Source organism: Ovis aries, chromosome 15 (genome assembly GCF_016772045.2).
Source record: "Ovis aries strain OAR_USU_Benz2616 breed Rambouillet chromosome 15, ARS-UI_Ramb_v3.0, whole genome shotgun sequence".
Lineage (NCBI taxonomy): Eukaryota > Metazoa > Chordata > Mammalia > Artiodactyla > Bovidae > Ovis > Ovis aries.
In genome coordinates, this window is record NC_056068.1 from 65,378,252 (window position 1) to 65,399,276 (window position 21,025).

At 43.9% G+C, this 21,025-nt stretch overlaps 1 protein-coding gene across 4 annotated transcripts in view; it reads left to right on the plus strand.

Moving 5' to 3' along the window:
• Window positions 1–21,025, plus strand: part of LDLRAD3 (low density lipoprotein receptor class A domain containing 3) — a 270,972-nt gene that overhangs the window by 121,946 nt on the left and 128,001 nt on the right. For all 4 annotated transcript variants that reach the window (XM_042233361.1, XM_060400058.1, XM_042233360.2 and 1 more), the window contains one exon: window positions 471–596. In XM_042233361.1, the coding sequence (XP_042089295.1) occupies window positions 471–596 (126 nt within the window). The remainder of the gene's footprint in view (window positions 1–470; window positions 597–21,025) is intronic.

Consider the following 21,025-nt stretch of genomic DNA (forward strand, 5'->3'; position numbering starts at 1 on the left):
GCCAGCCTGTAGGGTGGTTGCTGGGTGGATTAAATGAGATGATGTAAAGCACATGGCACACTGGCTGGTTAGTAAACACTCAGCAAGTGTAGACGATTACTTTGAGAGTTCAGGGTATGAATTTTGAGTGGTTCTTTAGCACCTTAGAGCAAGCTCCGTCCATCATCCGTCTACTCACCTGTTCATTCCTTTGTTCGGCACATTTTGATTGCACCTCGCTGGCTCAGGGGCTGTGTCTGGGCTCCTTGGGACTTTGGTAGCAGTGGATCTCCCCCTTCCTGGAGGATGATGCATGGGGGTTTCCATTCTGGCTGGGTTTTGGAAGTGCGTGCTGGTGGTAAGAAACTCGGGATTTCAAGGTAGATGTGAACGGACCCTGTTGCACCCTCCAAGTTAGCGGCTTGGGTATGCGGTGCTCGGAAAACTTACCCTCCTGACGTCTCTTGTTTATCTTGTTTGTCCTCCTGCAGCCAAGGCTAAGTCGAAATGCGGCCCGACCTTCTTCCCGTGCGCCAGCGGCGTCCACTGCATCATCGGCCGCTTCCGGTGTAACGGGTTTGAGGACTGTCCAGACGGCAGCGACGAAGAGAACTGCAGTAAGTGCTGGGGACCCTCCATCCTGGCCGCTCTCATCTTTGGGCTTCTTACACCACAGCCCAGGGCCTTTTCTGTTGTTACCTGGAATCAACTCGTTACCACTTCATCCTTGTGTGTATGTACAGAGGCCCAGCTACCATTTATCAGGGTCTCTGCTACGTGCACTGGGCCAGGAGCATAGCTTGTGTTCAGTTCTGACGATTGCTCTGAGAACGCAGGCATGTGATCTCCATCCACAGATAAGAATGTGAAGCACAGAGGGGTCCGTGGACTCATCCAGAGTCACAGAGCTAATCAGGCACAGAGCCAGTTCTAGGCCCATTCAGATCCTCATCTGACTGACTCTCCCGCTCATCACCCCATGTTTACGTGCTTGCTTTCCTTCTCACTTAAAATTCTTAAAAAAAAAAAAGATGTGTATATATTAATAATATACGTACTATAAGAATCTCTTCTCTCTTTAGTTGTTAAGTTGTGTCCGACTTGTGTGACCCCATGGCCTGTAGCCCACCAGGCTTCTCTGTCCGTGGGATTCTCCAGGCAAGAATCCTGGAGTGTGTTGCCATTTCCTTCTCCACTGTAAGAATATGCTCTTGCAAGTTGCCATATGATCCAGCAGTCCCGCTCCTGGGCATATATCTGGAGAATATTCTAATTTGAAAAGATACATGCACCTCAGTGTTCATAGCAGCATTATTTATAGTGGCCACAACATGGAAGCAGTTACGTGTCCATCCACAGATGAATGGATAAAGAAGACGTGGTATCTTATCCTACACAATGGGATATTACCCTGCAATAGAAAAGAATGAGATAATGTCATCTATAGCAAATATGGGTGGACTCATAGTACCATATGAGTGATATCATATGAGAGATTATTATACTAAGTGAAATCAGTCAGAAAGACAAAGACAAATACCATACAGTTTCAGTTATACGTGGCATCTAAAATATGACACAAATAAATTTGTTTACAAAACAGACTCACAGACAGAAAATAGACATGGTTACTAAAGGGGAAAGAGGGTGAGGGAGGGGTAAATTAGGAGTTTGGGATTAGCAGATACAAACTACTCTCTATAAAATAGATAAATAACAAGATCTTACTGTATAGCAAAGGGAACTATATTCAGTATTTTATAATAAACCATAATGGAAAAGAATATGAAAAAGAACCTATGTGTGTATATATATGTATGAATCACTTTGTGTGTGTATATATATATGTATGAATCACTTTGCTATACACCAGAAACTAATACAACATTGTAAATCAACTATACCTCAATTTAGAAAAAGAATATGCTCTTGGCAAAGTATCCAAACAGTAGAAAGCTAAAGTTTTCTGTGACTTGTGACCACCCCTGGTTCTTTTTACCTGCCGTCTAATATTCCACAGCATCAGGAGATAGACGCATACCTCCTCTTGTTCTGACTGCCCCCACCTGGCTCTTGGCAGTCTTGATGTTGAAGCTCACCTCACTACTCCTTGGTCTGCGTACATGCAGTCCCTCCCTTGTCAGATTCACACTCAGCAGCTTCAGTGACCGTCAAGTGTACCTTCCCCACCTTTCACTCAGCAGTTTGCTGTGTACCTGCTGCTGGTTCCTCTGGTCACTGCTCAGTTTATTCTCTTTCCTTTCCCCTGAAATATTTAGATAGTAGTTGGCTGTGGATGGGTTCACGTGTTTACTTTCTGCACTTAAATATCTTAATAACCTTTATTGCTTCCAAATATTGCAAAAGTTACAGAATATACTGGATTCCCTCACCCTTCTACTCTCCGCCCAGGTACTCCTTCCCAATACAGTCTCATTTTGTCAGCAAAAAAATGTTGCAAAATATAGAAACGTATAAAGAAGAAAGCAAAACTGCCTAGGAAAAAGCCCCATTAATATGTAGGCTATTTTGTGATAGTCATCCCCCACTCCATCTATGTTTCTATCTATCTATCTTCTCTAATATGCTTGATTGAGATGCCAACATCTACTGGGTCATGGAAAAAGCAAGAGAGTACCAGAAAAACATCTATTTCTGCTTTATTGACTATGCCAAAGCCTTTGACTGTGTGGACCACAATAAACTGTGGAAAATTTTTTTAACTTTTGTTTTAAAAAAATTTAATTACATGAGAAAATGGTCACAATAAAGAGGACATCTCAATTAAGCATATTAGAGAAGACAGATAGATAGAAACATAAATGGAGTGGGGGATGACCAGACCACTTGACCTGCCTCTTGAGAAACCTGTATGCAGGTCAGGAAGCAACAGTTAGAACTGGACATGGAACAACAGACTGGTTCCAAAATGGGAAAGGAGTACGTCAAGGCTGTATATTGTCACCCTGCTTATTTAACTTATATGCAGAGTACATCATGAGAAACACTGGGCTGGAAGAAGCACAAGCTGGAATCAAGATTGCTGGGAGAAATATCAATAACCTCAGATATGCAGATGACACCACCCTTATGGCAGACAGTGAAGAAGAACTAAAAAGCCTCTTGATGAAAATGAAAGAAGAGAGTGAAAAAGTTGGCTTAAAGCTCAACAATCAGAAAACTAAGATCATGGCATCTGGTCCCATCGCTTCATGGCAGATAGATGGGGAAACAGTGTCAGACTTTATATTTTGGGGCTCCAAAATCACTGCTGATGGTGATTGTAGCCATGAAATTAAAAGACACTTACTCCTTGGAAGAAAAGTTATGGCCAACTTAGATACCATATTGAAAAGCAGAGACATTATTTTGCCAACAAAGGTCCATCTAGTCAAGGCTATGGTTTTTCCAGTGGTCATGTATGGATGTGAGAGTTGGACTGTGAAGAAAGCTGAGCACCGAAGAATTGATGCTTTTGAACTGTGATGCTTGAGAAGACTCCTGAGAGTCCCATGGACTGCAAGGAGATCCAACCAGTCCATCCTAAAGGAGATCAGTCCTGGGTGTTCATTGGAAGGACTGATGCTGAAGCTGAATCTCCAATACTTTGGCCACTTCATGCGAAGAGTTGGCTCATTGGAAAAGACCCTGATGCTGGGAGGGATTGAGGGCAGGAGGAGAAGGGGATGACAGAGGATGAGATGGCTGGATGGCATCACTGACTCGATGGACATGAGTTTGAGTGAAGTCCAGGAGTTGGTGATGGACAGGGAGGCCTGGCGTGCTGCAACTCATGGTGTCACAAAGAGTCGGACACAACTGAGTGACTGAACTGAACTGATAAAGAGGAAAGCAAAACTGCCTAGGAAAAAGCCCTGTTAATATGTGGGCTATTTTGTGATAGTCATCCCCCACTCCATCTATGTTTCTATCTATCTTCTCTAATATGCTTAATTGAGATGTCCTCTTTATTGTGACCATTTTCTCATGTTATTAATTTTTTTAAAACAAAAGTTTTAATGACTTTAGTGATTGGTTTGATAAACTGATTTTCTCTTACCCTGTTGCTTCTATTTTAAGTCTTCAAAGAGAAGAGTGACTGTCTCCTGTGTTCTTTATATCTTTCCATGGAACAATCATTGCTGTACCCTCCCAAGAGGGACACAGAGTTTATAAACTCTCCTGTGTGCCTTCTGCTGCCTTATTTCATCTTCTGAGTCACAAGTGGCAGAGCTATGGCAGAGCTGCTAGATTGTCCAATGGTAGGGAAGTGGCTGAAAGCCACTTTAGCCAGGAGGGTGCATGTCATTAACAGGGTCAGGGGCCTGGCTGAGCAAAATGACTTTGGAGCTGGGGTCTGGCCTCAGATTTGTGTTCTGCCCTGGGGAAGCACAAGTTAGGCATCTTACATAATCTGCTTGCACAGTGGCTTTCCTCTAAAATGGGGATACTGACAGACTTTTTCCACGTTTGTTGTGAGGATTGCTGCTGCTGCTGCTCAGTCGCATCAGTCGTGTCCGACTCTGTGCGACCCCATAGACAGCAGCCCACCAGGCTCCCCCATCTCTGGGATTCTCTAGGCAAGAATACTGGAGTGGGTTACCATTTCCTTCTCCAATGCATGAAAGTGAAAAGTCAAAGTGAAGTCGCTCAGTCGTGTCCGACTCTTCGCGACCCCATGGACTGCAGCCTACCAGACTCCTCCGCCCATGGGATTTTCCAGGCAAGAGCATGGGAGTGGGGTGCCATTGCCTTCTCCAGTTGTGAGGATTAGATGAGATGATATCTGAAAAGTGCTGCGTGTGGTGGCTAGCCAGAGTAATTGACTTTAAAAATGCAGAGTGGCTTAAAGCAAAACTGAGTGATTATGGGGAAGACCATGTCTATTAGGATTTTGCCTTTGGTTTTGAACGGCTAAAGACATGGTTCTTTTATACACACATACCTCTGAGATACAGTGGGCTTGGTTCCAGACCACAGCAATAAAGCAAATGTTGCAATAAAGTGAGTCACATGAGTTTTTTGGTTTCCCAGTGCATATAAAAGTTATGACTACACTATGCCGTAGCCTCTTAAGTGCACATTTGCATTCTGTCTGGGAAGAAAAAGCAATATACCTACCTTACTTTAAAAACACAGAACAAAAAAGTGTTAATAGTAACAGCAAAGATCACCGATCACCGATCACCAATAACAAATATAATGAAGAAAAAGCTTAAGTTACCAAAATGTGACACGGAAACACAGAGAGAGCAAATGCTGTTGCAAAGATGGTGGTCACAGACTTGCTCAGCGCAGGGTTACCACACATCTTCAGTTTGTTTAAAAAAAAAAAAAGCAATATCTTCAAAGTGTAATAAAGTGAAGCTCAATAAAACAAGGTGTGCCCATGTTTTACTTAGTCCTTTTGTGAGTATCTGCCTGGTCTCAAGTTCCTAGCGTCCACAGAAATCTTATCATCTAAGGAGGAGGGCGGATTCTTTTTATATCTTGTCACGTATACATACATTCTAGAGAGTAATCCATTGGCAATTAAAGCAGATGTGATGCCTTATAGTATGTACATTGTAAATGATTGCACCATCCTGTGTATTCTCTGCCATAATTAAAGACCCCTGTATCATTTAAATGTTTGGATATTGGTCTTCAGTAGTCTAAATGAGTAAATTATATCCATTATCTGCCATTTGAGAAGAGCTGTTCTAGTTCACTACTTGGAAACTGGTAAATGAAAGAATCAAGCCTTTATCCTCCCTTTTGGTACATGAATTGTGTTTCTGAGTAATTAAATAGCTGACTTAGGAAAGTTCTGTTTTTAATTGAAGAATATCAGCTAATAGAAGAATGAGAGAGTATGTCTATTTTATTACCCTTAATGAAGAAATGGAGATCTTCAGTGGCTACTAAAACCATTAGATGAAAAATTGATAGGGAGTTTTATAATGGATTGGATCCAGCAGAAAAGTTCTGAAACCAGCAGTCAATCTTCTCACAGGCGGCTTTGAATCAATATTGCCCCATAGAGTGATAAGGAGCGTAGAAACCTGATCACACTATGGATATCTTTATATTATAGTTGTATAGATAGTACATCTGTGTACTTAAAAAAACCCAAAAGACAATGTTCTGATTCTTGCTTGAACTTTTCTGATATATTTTAAAGAACTCCAGAGGAGAAGACTCATCTATTATAGATATTTACCCAGATATTTACCATTTTGACTGCTCTTCCTTGATTCATGTTGTTCCAAGTGTTTTTCTCATATCATTTTCCTTCTGTCTGCAGAACTTCCTTTAGCAATTCTTTTAAAGCAGTACTGCTGGCAACAAATGCTCTTAGTGTTCCTTCATCTGCGAATGTCTTTATTTTACCTGCTTTCCTGAAGGATATTTTTTACTGCATAGAGAATTCTGGGGTGACAGTTCCTTCCTCCACAGCCCTTTTAAGATGTTGTGCCACTTCCTCTGGCTTCTCTCATTTCCCGTGAGAAAGTTGTAGTTATTTTAAATTGTTTTCCTCTAGAGAACAGACTGTTTTCCTCTGGCTGCTTTGAAGATCTTTTTGGTCTTTAGTTTTCAGCAGTTAGATGATAATGTATCTGGGTATGTGGATTTCTTTGAGTTTATCCTGGGAGGGTTCTCTCTGAATCTGTAGGATTTTGTCTGTTGCCGTACTTAGTACATTTTAAGCTATACTTTCTCTCTCTTTAACTGAATTGTACTTGGTTTATAGCCCTCTTTCTTTTTTTTTTTTTAAATGAGGTTCTGCTAACAATTTTAGGTCCCTGAAGCTCTGTTCATTTTTTAATCCATCTTTTTTCTTTTCATTGTCCAGATTGCATAGATTCTACTACTCTGCTCTTCGGCTAAAGTTCGTCAGCTTTCCTTCTTTTCTGTCACCCCCAGTCTGCTTTAAAGCCCCTACAACAGGGTACTTTTAAAATTTCGGTATTTTTTAATTTGTCTTTTTTAATTGAAATGTAGTTTATTCACAATGTTATGTTAATACCTGCTGTATAGCGAAGTGATTCAGTTATACATATATATCAATACATTCATTTTTACAATATTTGTTTCTATCATGATTATCATAGGATACTGAGGATAGTTCCCTGTGCTATGCAAATAGGACGTTGTTGTTTATCCATATGCTGCATAATAGCTTACATCTGCTTATCCCAACCTCCCACTCCATCCTTCCCCCAACCCTCCCCCTTAGCAAACACAAGTCTGTTCTCTCTGCCTGTGAGTCTGTTTCTGTTTCATAGGTAGGTTCGTTTGCGGCCTATTTGAAATTCCACATGCAAGAGATGCCTTGTGGTATCTTTCTGGTTCGCTTCACTTGGTGGGATAATTTCTGGGTCCGCCTGTGCTGCTGCAGATGGCATTGTCCCATCCTTTTATGGCTGAGTGATACTCCACTGTGTGTGTGCACCACACCTCCTCCACCCTTTCCTCTGCTGGTGGACACTTAGATGGTCTCCATGTCCTGGCTGTTGCAAATAGTGCTGCTATGAACATAGGGTGCATGTGTATTTTTGAATCATAGTTTTGTCTGGACATGTGCCCAGGAGTGGGATTGATGGATCATATGGTCATTCTGGGCTTCCCTGGTGGCTCCGTGGTACAGAATCTGTTTGCAGTGTGGGAGACCCAGGTTCGATCCCTCGGTCAGGAAGATCCCCTGAAGGAGAGCCTGGCAACCCACTCAAATTCTTGCCTGGAGAATTCCATGGCTAGAGGAGCCTGGAGGGCTACAGTCTGTGGGGTCAGAAGGAGTCGGACATGACTGAAAGACAGCACGCACGTGGTAATTCTATTTTTAGTTTTATGAGGAACCTCCATAGTGATTGTTGTTGTTCAGTCGCTAAGTTGCTAAGCTCACCAGGCTCCTCAGTCCTCCACTATCTCCCAGACAGAGTTTGCTCAAATTCATGTCTACTGAGTCAGTGATGCCGGCTAACCATCTCATCCTCTGCCACCCTCTTCTCGTTTGGCCTTCAATCTTTCCCAGCATCAGAGTCTTTCCAATGAGTCACTCTTTGCATCTGGTTGCCAAAGTATTGGAGCTTCATCATCAGTCCTTCCAATGAATATTTAGGGTTGATTTCCTTTAGGATTGACTGGTTTGATTTCCTTGCAGTCCAAGGGACTCTTTAAGAGTCTTCTCCAGCACCACAGTTTGAAATAGTGGCAGTGCCAACTTACATTTCATCATTGGTTACTATATTTTTTCAGTTCTAAAATTTTCTTTTGGTTCCTCTTTATATCTTGTGTTTCTTTGCTGAGACTTTTTATTTTTCGTTTGTTTTGAGAGTGTTCATGATTACTTGTTAGAATATTTGGATAATAGCTGCTTTAATGTCTGTGTCACGAATTTCCAACATCTGCCTTATTTTGGTGTTAGTATCTGTTGGTTATCTTTTCTCATGAGAGTTGAGATTTTCCTGTCTTTTCATATGCCAAGTAAAAAACTGGATTATATTCTGGCTATTTTGGTCATTATGTATGACACTTTGGGTTTTTATTAAACCCCATGGAGAAGGCTTATGTTTTTGCTTTAGTGGACAAATGACCCTGTTGGGTCAGGCCGCAAGTTCCTGGCAGCCCTCTGTGGGCTGTGGTTGCAGTTCTTCTCAGACTGTTTTTGCAGTGGCTGCTTGGACCTGTCCTGTGTCTGCACCTTCCAGTGGTCAGTCTGGGAGCTGGGCAGTGGTCTGTAGGTTTCTGTTATCACAGTCTGGTGTGCTCATTAGGACAAGATCCATGCATGTCCAGCTTGGGAATCCACTTCAGAATTCAGAAACTTTACGGAGTCGCTTTCCTAGGTTCTCCGCTCTCTGCGATCTCTCTGATATTTGCCCATTTCTTGGGAGTCTGAGAGGAGAGAAAGAAGTAGGCTTGGCACCATTTCAGTACAAGTTCAAATCTTGGTCTTCTTCCCGCAGATTGGTCTACTCCAGTTTACTTCTCAGAATCTAAACGTCGCCGCTCCACGTGTTCCGTGTGGGTTTTCTTTAGCCGCGTTCAGTGGCAGAGCCAGGGTGCCATGTGGCTGCTCTGCCTGACTTGGATGTGGGGACGCCCAGAAGACAGTCCTAGCATTCAAGAAAAGAGACCCCCAAACACTAGCCTTCTGAGATGACCCTGGAGGCACACCCAGCGCCGCTCTATGGTGTTTCTGCCCCAGGCATCCTACCTGAATCTGACGGAGGCTCTACCTGACTCAGTCAGCTCAGGCTGCTAGAATGGAATACCGTACACTGAGTGGCGTACATGATAGAAACTTACTTCCCGGATCTGGAAGTCCAGGATCCGAGTACCAGCATGGTTGGGTTGGTGGGGTGGCCCCTCTTTCTGGTTGTAACCTCACATGGCTTTCTGTGCACACGCGGAGAGAATTTTTGCTCCTCAGCTTGTAAGGGTGCTTATCCCATCATGAGAACATCACCCTTTGACCTCAGCTAACCCTCAGCACCTCCCAAAGACGCCACCTCCTAATTCCATCTGTTTAGGTGTTAGGGTTTCCACATATGAATTTAGGGGGAACATGAACATGCAATTCTTTCTCTTTATTTAAAAAAAATTTTTTTTCGCATGTGAGATGCTAGTTCCCTGACCAGGGATTGAACCTGTGCCCTTGCATTGGAAGCAAGAGTCTTAACCACTGACCACCAGGGAAGTCCCCAGACTTGCAGTTCTTAACACTGACCACTAGTTTACAAAAATTCAGGGACAGGAACACATACATCAGTGGCCCCATGGGTAGACAAATTGCCAGATCCGGAATGTGGGACATTCTCCATCACTCAATTACATCCACAAATAAATTCTAAGAAAAAAATAATACAGGAAGGGAGAACCTACAGATTCAAAGAGACTAAGAGACAAACCAACCAAATGTAACATATGGATCTTGTTTCAACTCTGATTCAAACAAACCACTGTTTTAAAAAACTGGAGATAGTTGGGAAATCTTGAATTGTGGTTGTGTATCTAGTGATATTAAGGAGTTATTGCTAATTTTTTCAGTTTGAGGGTGACATTCTTACTTTTTAAAATAGTCTTTATCGTTGATAAATATATCCTAGAGTATATGAAAGTAAAATTACATGGTATCTAGGATATGTTTCAAGCCTTTCCTCTGGGAGGGGGTGGGGGAGGTACTAATAGGCGAGGTAGGACTGAAACAGAATTGTCAGCATATTGGTACCTTTTTTTTTTTTTTCATTTTAATTATGGGTTTATTGCTTAGACACTGGAAAATAAATTTTCTTCTCTCTTTTTTTAAATTGAAGTATAGTTGATTTACATTGCTGTGTTAATTACTGCTGTATAGCAGAAGTGATTCATTATACATATATATACATTTTTTAAAATATTCTTTCTCCTTATGGTTTATTGTATAATATTGAATATAGTTCTCTCTGCTGTGCAGTAATACCTTCCTGCTTATTCATTCCATACATGAAAGTCCACATCTGTTAACCCCAATCTCCTGCTCCATCTCTCCTCCAACTTCCTGCCCTCCCCCCGACTCCGGCAACCATCAGTCTTATTTCTTTGTCCCTGATTGTGTTTCTGTTTCTTAGATAGGTTCATTTGCGTCATAGTCTAGATTCCACCGGTAAGAGATATCAGATGACGTTTACCTTTCTCCTTTTGACCTTCTTTGCCTTTGTCTGATGGTCTCTAGTTGCGTCCCTGTTGCTGCAGATGGCATTATTCCATTCTTTTCATGGCTGAGTAGTATTCCATTGTATATGCTCACCACACCGTCTTTACCCATTCCTCTGTCAGTGGGCGTTTATGTTGTCTCCGTGTCTTGACTCTTGTGAATAGTGCCGCTGTGAACATAGGGTGCATGTATCTTTTGGGGTTATAGTTATATCTGGATGTCTGCTAAGAGTGAGACTGCTGAATCATATGGTAATTCTGTTTTTAGTTTTCTGAGCAATTTCCTCAGTTTTCCACAGTGACTGTACCAACTTACATCCCCGCCAACAGTGTAGAAGGGTTCCCTTTTCTCCACACCCTCTCCAGCATTTGTTACTCGTAGACTTTTTATTGATGTCCATTCTGACTGGTGCGAGGTGGTACCTCACTGTAGTCTTGATTTGCATTTATCTAATCGTTAGTGACGTTGAGCATCTTTTCAGTGCCTATTGGCCACCCGTTTGTCTTCTTTGGAGAAATGTTAATATATATAGGCCTTCTGCCCATTTTTGGATCATACTGCTGCTGTTGCTGCTGCTGCTAAGTCGCTTCAGTCGTGTCCGGACTCTGTGAGACCCCATAGATGGCAGCCCACCAGGCTCCCCTATCCCTGGGATTCTCCAGGCAAGAACACTGAAGTGAGTCCTTCTCCAATGCATGAAAATGAAAAGTGAAAGTGAAGTTGCTCAGTTGTGTCTGACCCTCAGCGACCCCATGGACTGCACCCTTCCAGGCTCCTCCATCCATGGGATTTTCCAGGCAAGAGGACTGGAGTGGGGTGCCATTGCCTTCTCCTTGGATCATACTAGTAATTATTAAAGCCAGGTGATGGAGATACAGGGCTTCCCTGTACACTCTCTATTTTCATATGTAACTGGGATTTTCCAAAAATGGTATAAAGAAATAAAGGATAAAGGAGTGGTTTTGTTGGGTGGTGTCTTAACTTCAGCAAATAATTGAACAGTCATATTTTTAAAGAATTTTATTACTATGAAGTGCTTTTCCACCATTTGCATTCATTTGGCAGAAGTGAGGCTAAGCAAGGACCAGTATCCCTTCTAGAGGATCACAGTGCTGAGAATTTGCCCTCTCATTGCCTTCCTTCTTCCTTTTCACTGTGTTTGGCCTCTCCCTCCTGCCTCGTTCTCAGACATCCTTGGCAGGAGGTGAAGCCCTGGACCGGCTGGCAGCACAGCTTTCCCCAGTCCCTTGTTGGTGAGCTCGAGGACTCCTGCCAGGAACTGAGATGGCAGACCAGTCTGGATGACCACAGTGGAAAATTCCCTCAAGCAGAATCTTCTGCTGCTGTGTTCAGCATAGTTGTGCTCAGAAAACCCACTATGCTTCTTCCACTGCTGATGCATTCTTGACTGTCCCCCTGAACAGCTGAATCGCCCAGCCAGTATATCTGTGTTTTTTATTCATGGAGCCCCTCAGTGCTTGTGTATTTTTGTAGTTTTATTCATGTCCACCTGGATGAGATTCCCCATTTCCTCTTCACTCCTCAGCAGATCCGTGGATGAAGCCTCAAGGAGATGTGCCTGCATCAATCAGAGGGGCTGGGTGAGCTGAGGAACAGAAGGGTATTTCCACCGTGTGCTCGGAAGCTCCATCAGCAAGGTTCCTTTAAAGGCTGCTGTGTGACCTGCTTCCTTGGGGAGTTGTTGCTGGTCTGCCGAGGCTGGGCTTGTCTTTCCCTTGCCTGTTGGCACACCATCTTGGGCCTTCTTCAGACAAATGCTGTCGAATCAGACGCCTGCCCTGAATACTTTGTGAAGATACCTTCTCCCCTCCCCAGCCTCCTGCTCCATCTCCTTCCCCTGCTTCACTCTTCTCCTCTGCACTTATCACCACTTTCCATTTATTGTCTGCCTTTGCTACTACACCATAATGGCCACTGGGTGATTGTTGGTGATTCACAGCTGTATTCCTAGTGCCAGCTGTATGGCCTGGTTCAGTCTCCCCACGTGGTAAATGTACGTGGAATAAATTACGCTTTTCATGCTTTATCTTCAGTACCCACTGACCTGCCCGTCTCCCCAGTAGAGTGTAAGCTCTTTAAGAACAGGCTGGGTTTTCTTTCATCCTTAGTGCCTATTAGAGTGCTTAATTTATAGGAAATAGTGAGTAAATGTCTGTGGAATGAATGGATCGGGCAACTAATCAAACACAGGGTTAAAGAAAAAGACAGGCAGTCAGGATATATTCTTAACATGGACATGTCTTGGTCCTCTTCTCCGGTTGCAGATAGTCACCCAGAGGGCACATTTAGATTGCACATTGTGGATTCGCCCCAACTGCTACCTTCTTTCAGATTCATTCTCTTTCCAAGATTTCTGTGCCAGACACCATGCACGATGCGGTGAGGGATGTAGAAATGGCTTTGCTGAGATGATGCTCAAGCCAGGGAGACCAAAATCATCTTACCCAAGTAATTACAGTATGGGTGGACAGCTGGGAGTACTGTGAGAATCACTAATCAGAGGAGAGGTTATTTCCCTCTAGGCTTACCAGAGCAGGTTATTGAAAGAGGTGGATCCAGGAGGATGGGTACCATTTAAAAGTTGGTGGTATAGTTCCATAAAGTCTTTTAGGCTGAAGGCCCAGGCAGAGGCAGGGAGGTATGCAGACCGTGCAGGGCCTAAGATGCCACTTGGCTGACAATGACTGAGCACCTATGTATCTGGTACATTTTTATATGCTCTACCTGTTTGATCTCATTTTAGGTTGGTAATACTATGACTCTCTTTTGGTAGAGAAGGAAGTGAGATCCAGAAAGGTTAAATAACTTGTCTAAAGTCACATAGTAAATGGCAAAATTGTGACATCGACCCAGGTGGTTATAAATCCAGGGTCTGAACTCTTAACCACTATACTAATGTGAATCCTCAGTAATAATTACTATTATAAGCATTTATTGAGCTTCTGCTATGGGCCACATGTGATTCTCAGTTATCTCATTTAATTTTCACAAAATCTTAAGACACAGGCACTATTCCTGTTTCTACTATGCACACATGCTAAGTTGCTTCAGTCGTGTCTGACCCTTTGCGACCCCATGGACTGTAGCCCACCAGGCTGCTCTGTCCATGGAGAGTCTCCAGGCAAGAATACTGGAGTGGGTTGCGATTCCCTTCTTCAGGGAATCTTCCAGACTCAGGGATCAAACTCGCATCTCTTAGATCTTCTGCACTGGCAGGTTCTTTACCCACTGAAACACCTGGTAAGTCCACATGATGAAATTGAGGCTGAAAGAAGTTAAAGAATTTTCCTAATGTCATGTAGCTCGTGAGTGGTAGAGCTGAAATTTGAACCCAGGTGGATTTCATTCCCTCACTATTAATCATTACAGAAAAATGTATGCTTGGAAGGGTAGGCTGCAGCAGGTCATGAAATGTTAACAGTCTGGTTAATAACTTCTAGGGATGTGATGTACAACATGATAAATACAATAACACTGCGGTATGTTATTATGTATGAAAGCTGTTAAGGGAGTAAATCCTGAAAGTTCTCCTCACAAGAAAAAAAAATTTTATTTCTTTAATTTTGTATTTATTTGAGATGATAGATGTTCACTAACCTTAGTGTGATCATCATTTCATGATGTATGTAAATCAAATCATTATGCTGTATGATTAAACTTATACAGTGCTATACATCAGTCATATCTCAATAAAACTAGAAGGAAAAAAAGTTAACCATCTAAGATTGTATTTTATTCCTGGTGAGGAGCAGTTAATTCTGAGCTGAGTGCAGAGTGAGAAAGGGAGAAGGTCAAGCATGGCTGGAGTCTGGAGAGCTGGGACATGGTGGTCTCTTTTTAAAATTTTTATTTTTAATTGGAGGATAATTGCTTTACAATGTTGCGTTGATTTCTGCCATACATCAGTGTGAGTCAGCCACAGGTACACATATGTCCCCTCCTTCTTGAACTTCCCTGCCACCTCCCACCCCATCCTACCCATCTAGGTTGTCACAGAGCCCTGGGTTGAGCTGCCTGCATCACACAGCAAATTTCCACTGGCCATCTGTTTTGCATATGGTAACATACATGTTTCAGTGCTATTCTCTCAATCCGTTCCACCCTTGGTGGTCCCTTTAAGACAAGTGGACCCAAGGAGCAAGGGAGCAGTTGGGGAGAGAGGTAAGGATGTCAGTGTCAGCCATGCAGAGTTTGAGGTGAAGGGGACAGTCAGGCAGAGGTGTCCACAAAGTGTCAGGAGAAAGAGGATTGTCCTTGGAGGGAAGATCTGGGGAGCCATCCACAGAAGAGTGGTGACCGAAGCAGTGAAATTGAAATTGGAGGGAGGCAGGCTGGGCGTGGGACAGGAGGTAGCCGGCTCAGGAAGCCTTTGCAAGGAGGAGGTAAACAGCGATTAGCAATGACTTAGGCTCTGCCGCTGCCGCCGTGCTGCCTCTAGAGGGCTTCTGAAAATTCACATCCTCCAGGTCCTTGCATGGTCAGTCGTTGGAGTTGCATCCAGCTCTTTGCGACCCTAGGGACCATAGTCCACCAGGATCCTCTGACCACGGCACTCTCCAGGCAAGAATACTGGAGGCAGTTGCCATTTCCTCCTCCAGGGGATTTCCCCACCCAGGGATCTAACCCGTGTCTCCGCATCTCCTTTATTGTGGATTGATTCCAGGTCCTTAGAGGCTGGGGAAAAGGCAGATGAGATTGAGGAACCTTTGCCTCCTCTTGCTTGACCAGAGTGGCAGCCTTTGCCTTCCTGCAGACTCAAAAGAGGGCTCCCTTGGAATGCCGCTGCACGTGGCCCTGCTGTGTCTCAGGGGGCCGAGGGGCTGCTCTGAAAGGCAGCACGAACTTGCCTCTGGCTGCAGACAAGCCGCCTCTTCTTTGAAGGTCAGGGCTGCCAGTATCTTGCAGGCCACAAAGGAAGCAGTGCTTGTTAATGGGTCGGATTATTGGCAGAGAGGCTTAGGGCCGGACATCCTCCATCCTGGAACAGAGAAAGTCCCCTAGTTGCCTGGTTCCCAGGGAAACGGGGGCTGGGAAGACAAGATCCCCACGGAGACGGGGAGGTTGGGATGCTTGGCGAGGAAGTGAGTGATCACCACCACCTCCCTGGACTGTGGAGCAGATGGGGGCTGTGGGAGCTGTGGGGGCTGGGGACGAGGAGGTTTTCATTGATGTGTTTTGTCCAGAACCCTTTGAGGTGGGAAAGGGGCCGACTTCACAGACTTTAAATGGATTAAAGGCATTATTTCCTACATCCTGCTGGAGATAGATGGCTTCATTTCCTGTCTTGAAGCCGCTCAGTTGCTTTTGGATGACTTGCAGTGAGCCCTGGGTCTTTTCCTTCAGATGTGGTTGGAGTAATTGCCGCCAGTTTAATTAACCACTGAGTTTAACCTTAACTCACCCCTCCCTCCCTCTGGCGGGGAGAGACAACTTCTCTTTCCTGAGTCTTGTGGGCTGGGAAACAGATTCTTAGATCCCTGTGTTTGTTGTGGTAAGAAGAGCTGGGGACCTTTGGAGTCACCATTGAGTTTTTGAAGTTAACTCTGTAGACAGTTTTCTCCATCCCCATTGAAATAAATGCTGGAAAGAGCAGTGTTCCTCTTGCTAGTTAAGCGAGTAGAATAATACATTTTTTCAGTGACTGGGAAACCTTAACAAGGACAAAGGGAACATACACGTGGAGCACATTAAATTTTGCTAGAAGACACAGACATAGCATCCCGAAGTAGGAAGCGTTTCCTGGTTAGTTTATGGGCTGCCCAGCAGTTATGTTTCCGAGTTCTGGGTGAGTGGCCTGTGGCATCGCAGGAACCCCTGAGACTTGACCACTTTCCACCCCCCTGCCCAGAGCCTATACAGTCGGTCCACCGTACACACACCCTGAAATCTGCCTCAAGCCTGGTAAATGCTGCAGAGCCCCTGGGAGAAATAGAGTGAAACCTGAGTTGTCTGGGGTCTTTGCAGAGATTTTACTCTGGGTAAGAGTCTTTGATGGGGGTTTTGTCTCAGATGTGTGTAGCTTGGCTTCATCAGTGTCTCTCTCTGGTGACAGCACAGGAGTGCTCTTGGGAGCTCTGTTGTTTAGACTGGGCTTTCCAGATGGCACTAGTGGCGAAGAGCATGCCTGCCCGTTCAGGAGACATAAGAGACACGGGTTCAATCCCTGGGTGGGAAGGATCTCCTAGAGGAGGGCCTAGCAACCCACTCCAGTATTCTTGCCTGGAGAGTCCCATGGACAGAGGAGCCTAGTGGGCTACAGTCCATAGGGTCGCAGAGTCAGACACAACTGACGCGACTTAGCACGCACATTGTTCAGACTGGGCTATAATACAGGGTTGCCTTTGGCTCCATTTAGAACTTCTTGGTCTCTTTTGAAACTATCTTGGGCTCTTCTGCTTTTGGAATTCCTAATGTGGCTTTTTATAGCTTTGGGGGCCCCTCCCCTGGTTGTCAGCTTTTACTTCTTGCTGGCGCTTTGTCTGCAGGTTGGCAGCAGCATCTTGTCTCCCTTCTGGTTTGCTGTGTCCTTGGGAACCGAAACACAAACCTTGTTGGAATTTACATAAACAGAGAATCAATAGACCTGGGGGAGGGGAGGGCTTGGGGGTCCTTCCTGAGGATGCTGCCAGCACCTGAAGGGCACCGACATCCTGAGGTGTGTTTTGATGGTTTGGGCCTTTTTCTGGCTTGCTGCTGGGTTTAGGGAGTATTATTCTGGCATCCTTTGCCTCTCTTTCTCTGCCCTGCCTTGGAGGTGAGACGTAGTGCTCTATGAGGAGCTATCGATAAGGAGGAATCCCAGGTGTGGCTGTTGACCTGTATCTACCTGTGTTCTCTGAGCAAATGGGCTACAGAATTCTGAAGACAGGGATCTGTAGACCAGAGATAACTGTGGGGAAAGAGTAAAGGAAAGTGAGTGATCACTGAAACATTTCTGCCAAATTAAACTCTTTAAAACTTTTAGTAGACTCTTTCAAACATACTGAAAAAGAAAAGTTAAATGAACACCTGTGTTCCCCACACCCTATTTTAAAAATCATATTAATGTGTGTGCGTGTTAGTCATTCAGTCGTGTCTGACTCTTTGTGACCCTGTGGACTGTAGCCCGCTAGGCTCCTCTGTCCATGGGATTCTCCAGGCAAGAATACTGGAGTGGGCTGCCATTCCCTTCTCCAGGGGATCTTCCCAACCCAGATCTCCTGCATTGCAGGCAGACTTTTAACCATCTGAGCCACCGGGGGAGTCCCACATATTACCTATAGTTATGGATATATTTGGAGAAGGGCATGGCAACCCTCTCCAGTATACTTTCCTCGAGAATTCCGTGCACAGAGGAGTCTGGTGGGCTGCAGTCCATGGGGTCGCAAAGAGTCAGACATGACTGAGCGACTAACACACACATGGCTATATTATTATAATTAATAGTACTATATTATAATACATTCTAATGTTGTAACTATATTAACTATAGTTAATAGTACCACGCTATCTATTTGAAAATTGCTAAGAGAGTAGATCCTTGAAGTTCTTATCACAAAAAGGATTTTATAACAGTGTGTGGTGACAGATGTTAACTAGACTTATTGCAATGTATACCAATATCAAATCGTTGCATTTTACACCCCAGACTAATATAATGTTGTATGTCAGTTATTTCTCAATGGAAAAAAAAAAAAACATATTGCTATATTCCTTATTTGCTTCAGGTTTTTAAAATAATCAAATCTTACCAAATATCATTACCAGTCTTCAGTACACCCTTCTCTGATCCTGTCCTCCCCTTCTCTCCAAAGGCGTCCACTGACCTTACAATGCAAGTATGTATTTTCATAACTTGAATAATAGAGAGCGTTCTTTTGCATAGGTAATTTTATCTGAGTGGTACAACCCTATGCATATTTTTATATAACTTGCCAGTATCTTTTGTAACTTTTTCCCCATGATTATATTTGTGAGATTGATTCATCTTGATTCCGGTCCTTTCTTATTTTATATTTTTTTAAATTGAAATATAGTTGATTTACAGTGTTATGTTCATTTCTGCTATACACCAAACTGTTATACACATATATATTCTTTTTGTCTTTTCTGTTATAGTTTATCCAAGGATATCGAATATAGTTCCCTGTGCTGTACAATAGGACTTGTTTATTGGTTCATTCATTTTTCACTGCTGTTCAGCAGGTGTTGGCCCCAAATTGTCCTATGCCCTGTTCAGAATTAACTTTAAATGCATGTATCTCCCATAAATCAAGTTTTATTGGAACACAGCCCTGATCTTCATTTATGAGTTTTCTATGGCCACTTTGTACCACTGTGGCAAAGTTGAGTAGTTAAGGAAGAGGCCAAAACCCAAAGGTTACTAGAGGCTAGAATATTTACTATCTGGTCCTGTACAGAAAAAGTTAGCCATCTCCTGCTGTAAAATTTTGTTATAACAATGTAGCACATGGTGTTAATCCTCCTGTGGGTGAATATTTGGGTCATTGCTAATATTTTTATTTTACAAACAGTGTTTCAGTGAACATTTGTGTAGCTGGAAGTGAAATGACTGGGCCATGGGGCATATGCCCCTTAAGCATCACCTGGTATCACTAAATTGGTCTCCGAGGTGGATCTACAAATTTACGCTCCCACGAGCAGTCTCTAAGACTTCCTCTCCCTCCCCAGCCTGACCAACAACCTGGAATTTTAAGACCTGAAGTTTGGCAAGTCTGCTGCGGTTCAAGTGGTGCTTTCGTTTCTGGCTGCTGTCAACAATTTTTCAAGTTGTTATTGAGCGTTTGCCATTGCTCTGATGGGAATTGCCCGGTCGTGTCCTTTGCCCATTTTCCTATTAAGTTGTTTGTCTTTTTTCTTTTGAATTGTGAGAATTCTTTCTATATTCTGATTCTGGTTCTTTTGGTTGTATGCATTGGAAACAAATATATGTATTAATTCTATGCACTGAGACTGGTTTTTGGTCCTGGTGGATTCTTTAGCAGCAGAGTTGTATGTTAAGGTGTAGACAGTCTTCATTCATTTGGAGGTATGTGTGCTCTGAACAGGGCTTCCCAGGTGGCGCTAGTGGGAAAGAACCCACCTGCCAGTGCAGGAGACATAAGAGATATGGGTTCAGTCCCTGGGTTGGGAAGATCCCCTGGAGGAGGACATGGCAACCCACTCCAGTATTCTTGTCTGGAGAATCCCATGGACAGGGGAGCCTGGCAGCCTACAGTCCATAGGGTCGCACAGAGTCAGACACGACTGAAGCAACTTGGCACACGTGCACGTGATCTAGATATACTCACACTTACACATATGCACGCATATATGTGGTACATGTGTATGCACGTGCTCACCTGTGACTTCTTTTCTTTGGAAAAGTTTATGAGGTTGAAAGGGTCCAAGGCTGAAGAAGGGTCAGTAGACGCCAGCAATGTCTTTAAGATTGGTTCAGCACAGCCCTCCTACTGAGGGGTAGGGGGACTCAGGTAAGTTTGCAGCAGCCCCTTCTTGGAAGTGTTTCCTTTCTAGGTGGGATTTTCCACTTTTCCAAGGCTGTCCATTAGAGTGAGCTGATTGTTGTCGATGCTTTGGCTGCACAGATATGACCCAGAGGGTCCCAGGGAAGCCAGAGGCTACCATGGTGGGATGCTGAAGGGTTTGGAGGGCTGCCTTGGACAGAAACCAAATGTGACTTGTGGTTTGGGGTTTCCCCTTTCTGGTTTTGGCTGAAGTCAGACTTTGGTTTCAGCATGATCAAGTGGAACCATTCTCTGACCCACAGTGATTTAAATAATTAAAACTTCCATTTCCAGGCCAGACGCCTATTGCTTGCCTTCACATTGGTCCCTCATCTTCAAAACTAAGCGCTGACTTCCCCATCCCTCTGCTTCCTCTGACCTTTCACATTAAACTTTCTGAGTTGACAAATTAAAAAATAAAAACCTCCACAGCCCTTTGGGTTTGCAGGGCCCTGTGAAGTTTGCAGTCTGCAGCTGTGATTGCAGTGCATCTTGACAATCGCTCTGTGAAGCAGATGGGAAAGATAAATGCTGGCGAGGACCACCCAGAGATGCTGGCGCTGACTTGTTCCTAAGCCCATAACTGTCTTCAGCGCTGGGTCTGTCCTGCTGCTCTGGTACCATGCATAATGCAGGTGCTGCCTCAATTCATAACCCAAGGTCCCAGGAAGGCCCCTCTTCATCATCACCAATGTCGCTCCTTTGGGAGGGGCCGCACTCTGGAGGACCAAGGCAGACATAACTTGGGGAGCACGTCCAACATTTCCTGCACCCCTATGTGTCAGACTCTGCACTGCACATTTTCTCACATACCATCTCATTCGAGCATTCACTGATGCTC